This window comes from Henckelia pumila, chromosome 4 (assembly GCF_033568475.1).
Source record: "Henckelia pumila isolate YLH828 chromosome 4, ASM3356847v2, whole genome shotgun sequence".
NCBI classification, from domain to species: Eukaryota; Viridiplantae; Streptophyta; class Magnoliopsida; order Lamiales; family Gesneriaceae; genus Henckelia; species Henckelia pumila.
The window spans coordinates 11,852,549-11,859,083 of record NC_133123.1 but is presented as its reverse complement, the minus strand read 5'-3'; the positions used below and the strand labels follow the sequence as shown (position 1 = coordinate 11,859,083).

Here is a 6,535-nt window from a genome sequence, read left to right as displayed (position 1 = left end):
AGGCCCGCAACCCGTGAAAACCCGTTAATTCGCGGCGCGGCGTGAGGCGGGCCGGTTAGGAGAGCTCGTCTCATTTGGACAATCTAATCGTAGGATTAAATGCTTGTGACCTTTTATAAAAAAAAAGTTATATTTGATGGTAATATAAATTATATAATGATAATAGTGTTCAAATAATTTTAAATTATATAAAAGTTCAAACATTATATTTCAATCGTCCATTCAACAGATGCAATATTATTATATATTTTTCAATCCCTACCCTATATGATATGAAAATTATAGGAAGAAGATCTAATGTTGTTTAAGTTTATATTTCATGTTAGTCAGAGTACGGAGGTAGCTAGTATATGATTGATTGTAGTGTCTTTGAAGGGAATGAAAATTATAAATATTTTGTAAAGCATATAATATAAAATTAGACATATATTTTCTTTTTATAGGATGACGGGCTATGCCCAACCTCACTAACTAGTAATCCATTCCCACATTTTGAACCAAGATAATTTAAATTATTGAGAACAAAATTCAAAGTATCCCGCGACCTGTTTGTACAATTCGGAAACTTCTGCAGGATCAAGAATTTATTATTTCAACTTAATTCTACTTCGATTTAAGTATCAGTGGACATTTGATGATCAATTATAAATAAAGTCACCTTGAAAAGTGAATAATATTTTTAAATTCCAAATCTTTTTCCAACATTGTTGTGAACTTGTGATCGATAGACATATATAGTAATTATTTGTACTGACTAATCACTAACCAACCTTTTAATAACTCATTAATTTTCAACACCCTAAAAGTTTTCAAAATTTTATAAATTAATCTTTATACCTTTTACAATATTATTGATTTATCGGGGTCAACAAATGATGGAAATCATAAAATAGTCGAATAAAAAAAATAGTTTAGTAAAATATAGTTTAACTGTATTATATAAATTAATATATATACACACATAGTCACAAACAATATCGTACCAATACATTGTTAGCTAGATGTAGTGAACAACTAAAAAAACAATAAAACCCAGGGAGAGAAAAGGGATTAGGTTTTTCTTGACAAGTAAATCATAGTGATTCAAGGTAATAAATGTCGTAACAATATATTTTTTTTCGATTTAAAGATTTAAGATTTTTTTTAAAAAAAAATTCATGTGTTAATTATCCCGTACTCTTTTGGTAACTAATAAAACTAGCTAGTGACGTCTAAAAAAATTTGAGTGGGTAGGTAGTGTTTGAAAGAACTTCTAAAAAACACTTCTCAGTTTTTATTTAACAATTTTTTTTTGAAATTTTGTTAAATAAAAGCTGAGAAATACTTTCTAGAAGCTCTCTCAAATACTATCTTAGTATTTCATAATTAATTTTATTAAAATATTTATGGAAATTTTCTTATTCGTGAAGAAATTTATGACATGGAAAAATACATACAGTCAGGATAAGTGTATCGCAATCCTTTGAAATTTTTATTTGTGGCAACATTTGTCTCCGTTTAAGGGTGATTAATTATGAATTTGAGCCATCTAATTTTGACTTTACCCAATCCAGAAACGATATATAATTATCTATTTTATCTATGTTATTTAATTTATAATAACTGAAAAATGAAACGAAATAATTTCAAGAGAACGTGAACAGTACCGTACGCAAATTTATGGACTTGAATTCAGTCCAGTTCATCAAAAAAATATATTTCAGTTGTCTTAACGGGCCTAGGTGTTGAAAGGAGACATTGTTCATAGGCCCACATATTTTCAACTTAGCCCATGAATTGTTATTCGGCGAGTTTTCTTTTGAAATAATAATAATATTGTATGCTAAAACAACAAAATTCATATATGGGCTCTAAATAATAAATCCAAATTTTAAAATGGAATTACCGAATTACAATTGAAATCTGAGCTCAATAATCACACACACACACACATATATACATATATGTATATATATATATAAAGAATCTAGTAGAGACAAAAAAATGACAATCTATTTTGTCAAAACTGCCACATTTTTTATTTTTTCTTTGTTTTATGTTTTAAAAAAAATTCAAATTGATGCTTAGTCGTTCAATAAATTTTAAATTATGGTATGACTCATGTAAATATGATAAATTCAAATGGTTGTATGATCCTTCGTTACTGATCTTTACAACTACTATATTATCTTTATTTGAATATAAATCAAATTAACTAGAAAAAAAAAACTTAATTAAAAAGCATACAACGCATTAATTACACATACACCAGTGCACTAGTACATGTAATAATATTTTTGAACGCTTTAACAAGTTAAGGTGCCCGGGCCATCGTATTAAAATTTAAAAAATTAAAAATAATAATCTCATGCATAATTTTATATATTTAAGACAACAAAATATCAAAGAATGAGGTTGCATAAAATCACACGAATTAGCCATGCAAAATATATAGTTCGATAAACAAGAAAAATATACATATACACTACTGCCAGCATATATTAAGATCCATAAATCGAATCGATGATATTTTCTCGGCCAGCATGCAGAAAAAACACAAAAAGACAGTTAATTCTCTCGAAGATCAAGGTCTGCTAATAACGTTAATAATCTGATATTGGAGTCAGTTTTTTTTTTTTTTTTTTTTAATTTTTAATTTTTAATGAATTTTATCTGGGCTGTGGTGGCATAGTTGAAGCATGGTTTCTGCAAGTTATTGTCGGATTCGCATGTCTATTAAGGAGCTCGCGAGCTAGTTCTTGAAGATCCCCACCTCCTGCGGCGGAGTCCGATGAAGGTATGTCCGGAGAAGATCCGGCGGCGGCGGAAGTAAACTGACGCGGGTCGATCTGCAGCCGCTGCTGTTGAATATTGGAGTTCCACGGGTTCAGTATCGTCGGATCGAATAGCGAGGATAAGTCGTATGTTGCAGGGGCTATAGAAGATGTGGGTAAGTCCGATATAGATAGAGCGGGAGGCATGAGAAGCGGCGGTGGCTGCTGCGGCGGCGCCGGTGGCGGAGCTGGGAGCTCCAGGGTAGCTAGGTGGGCTTGCAGGTAGGAGAGTTCCGCTTGTAAGTTCACCACCTGTAAATGTCCGGAAAAATTATAATTATTGGACAGAAAAATACGATAATAAATATTCGGGTTTCATTTTATTTTGGCAATATGCTATTTTTGTTGACTCCATCCAAAAACAAAAAAAATCAGTTTAGGTTTAAAAATTTTATTCAATATATTATATATAATATTATAGTAAAATATAGTCAAAATGTTGAAAATATAGACAATTGCTTGTGAAAACAAGCAAATTAATTATAAATTGATGAGACCATTTATACGGAGACATGCGTGGCTTCTGTTTAAAGCAACTGAACAGAGAGTTGAAACAATCTACTGTACGATGATCGTTTTAAATAATATATCTTGCAGTATATATTTTGATCACGTATTGGAATTAAGTAAAATCCATTTTGTTAAAAATGCTAAATATTTCTATAACGAGCAGAGGTGTTTGTCTCTTCCAAATTAGCAAAACTTAAAAACCATTAAATTTTATCATTTTTTTTAAAAAATAGCAAATTAGAAGAGGTTAAGATTTGCCACTTAAATTTTGTTAATATTATATATCATGTTGATTCTCGTGCATTAATCTCTTGATCAAGAACATAAAATCATGAAGTGTCACACTTTAGTAAAAACAGCATTACCCCAAAAGCTGCAATATTTGGACAAAGGACCCCAGCTCTGCCCTAAGCGTTACACAAAAACGCCCGACCAATTCCTTAATAACAGCAAATATATACTATACTCATAAACTATATATATATATATATATGTGCACAAATACTCACACAGAATTTACATACGCCAACCACATTATAAGTTAACCAGAATCAGGTTTCTTGATTTCAGCAAAGCACACAACTGTTCCCCCCATGCACCACATCATGGTCCACAATACCACAAATCCTACAAATCATATATATATATACATACACACACGTACAAAGAAAAAGTATGTAGTACAAATTTTAAGTACTATTTAAATTAAAGTTTGTGAAAAAAAAAAATTCACCTCATAAATACTTCTCTTTGTTTCGTGAATTATATTAAGTGACAATTTTGGAATATATATATCTATATAATGATAAGAGGATATATCTTGTAGGCGAAATATGAGAATAATTAGAATAGTTTAAAACGACTTATTTAAATTTGAAAATTACTCTAGATGTGTAAGATATTTCAAGATGCAGCCAACTCAAAACTTAGTACTTACTCAATCACAACTCCATAATCAAATTCAAATCCCAACTTCTAAGTTTCCAATGTTGTGTGTAAGCAAAAAAATCGAGACTAGATTCGGTGATTAAAGTACTTGACATTAATTCATTTAAGAATCAATTCTATATATTTTATGCAAGAAAAAAAAAATATATATTATATACCCTCAAAATATTTTCGATAATTTTTTTTTACTATCACCAAACTGTATAGTGTTTGTCCAGATGCAGATTCAGAAAACTTTACTAATTTTACTGTGATCAGAACATGACAAATCGTTGCACAAGATTAGGATCACAAAAGTCCCGGAGAAATTTATTTGAGCAAATTAAAAATCAGGGATTTGGATTAAATTAAATACGAATTTTAAATGGTGGAGATTTACAAGTGATGGAATATAATAGAACTGTGGACGATGACATGAAACAGAAGAAGAAGAGAAAACTTAAGGGTTGTCTTTAGTTCACCAACTCCGATGAGACAGATCTTTAAGAATAAACCAATTCAACCACGAACGTAACATTAACCTATCAACTATTCATGGTACTCCCCGAACCCCATCATCAATCTTCCTAGTACGTACTAACAAAAAATTGCACTAATTTTTTTTTTTTTTTTTTATTCAGCTGTTTTGTTACTTTTGTAGATCAAGAGTTGAATTATGAAGATGATGAATCTTTTGACGATTTAATCGATCTATAGTAAGTTAATTACCTGTTGTTGAAGAGCGAAGATATGAGCAACGCAGCCGTAAACAGGGTCCCGGAGCCGGGCTTGAGCCTCGTAACAAATGGTGACAACGGAGTCGAGCCGCTTGTGTACAGGGATGTGAAGCAGTAGCTTAGACACGTTGCTGGCGCCAAACACCTTGTGCACCGCCGCGAAATGAGCCGCGCCTTGCTCCGAGTCGAAATATGGCGCGAATATGCACCCTGCCACGCACTTCCTCCTCAAGAACTTGCATGCTCCACAAGGCCCTCCCCCGCCCCCGCCTCCACCACCGCTCCCTCCGCCCCCCGCTGCTGTGCTACTGCTGGGAACATTTGCTGTGCTCATCTTGCAAAGAAATTATTAGATCCCAAACAATTTAATTTAATAATAGCATTCAGGTTAGGGTTTAATTTCTCGAAAAGGATACTTGGATTATTTGAGAAGAGCAGATGAAGAAAGGGATGGGATTGGTATTTTGGGAGTGTGTATATAAAAAAAATTTTTAAAAAAATTATTGTTGGATGTAATTAGGGTTTGGTGGTATATGCTGTATTTGGGAAGAGGGGATTTTAAACACAAAATGAAGACTTAGAAGCCACGCGATGAAGCAAACCCCATTAGGTGCTTGCGTGAAGCAAACATGCGATAAAAGCCACCTGCCTTTCTATTTATCTGTCTTCAAATCGTGAATTTTGCTTAACAAAACACATGTTTTTGTTGGTCTCCCAAAGCATATAATATATAGACTCATTGTGTATGTATTAATCTATAACTCATCACCACATTGATGACCATCATGTTCGTAACACGTCATTCTTATATATATACGCGCATCTCATGTACTCGGGCTATATATACATACATGCTTGTACGTTTTGTTTTTTTTTATAATAAGAAAACCAAAAAATGGTAAACTAAGCAGTGACGTCATCACCATGTCGAATTCAATTTTTTAAAATTACTGTAATCTATGCTCGTGTCTTCATATCCATATCCGTGTAATATAATTATGAATTTTTTTATATTAATATACATTATTGATAAAGCATTAATAAACCAGTTTAGTTATTATTAATTTTTGAGTTCGGTTTTAAATTTTCTTAATTTCAATATGGGTGGTGCTACATGTACAATGAGGGTAACACGTTGGATTATACATTGCATGAACTTAAAATTACATAAAATAATTATCCAAATGCAGTTTTGAAAGAATTTTTTCAAATAAAGTGGAAGGATGATTTTATAATTCCAAAGCGAATGTGTAATCTAATGTATATCCAGATGTTACATATAGTGTTTCCCTCTCAATATTACCAATGAAAATTATCCCAAATATATTGTAAATTTATGTAGAATATAACGTCTATTACTACACGCATGCATCGCGTGTGCTTCAACTAGTGAGAAACGAGAGTTTGGTAGTGTATATCTGTTCAAAATTAACCTTTAGAATATAGGAATGTCACTATATTCGGGGAAAATACTGAGAAAGAACTAATAAAAAAATAAGGTAGCCATCGAGTACTGTAATAGAACCAGTAATGGAGTAATTAAAAGTT

At 31.8% G+C, this 6,535-nt stretch overlaps 1 protein-coding gene across 1 annotated transcript; it reads right to left on the bottom strand.

Moving 5' to 3' along the window:
• Positions 1-2,506: 2,506 nt before the first annotated feature.
• On the bottom strand, positions 2,507-5,642 carry LOC140865709 (LOB domain-containing protein 30-like). The gene is made up of 2 exons (XM_073270430.1): positions 4,980-5,642; positions 2,507-3,065 (listed from the first exon to the last, which is right to left on the bottom strand). Exons 1-2 carry the CDS (start codon positions 5,319-5,321, stop codon positions 2,649-2,651), a joined length of 759 nt encoding a protein of 252 aa, XP_073126531.1. The 5' UTR covers positions 5,322-5,642; the 3' UTR covers positions 2,507-2,648.
• Between the last annotated feature and the right edge of the window lie 893 nt (positions 5,643-6,535).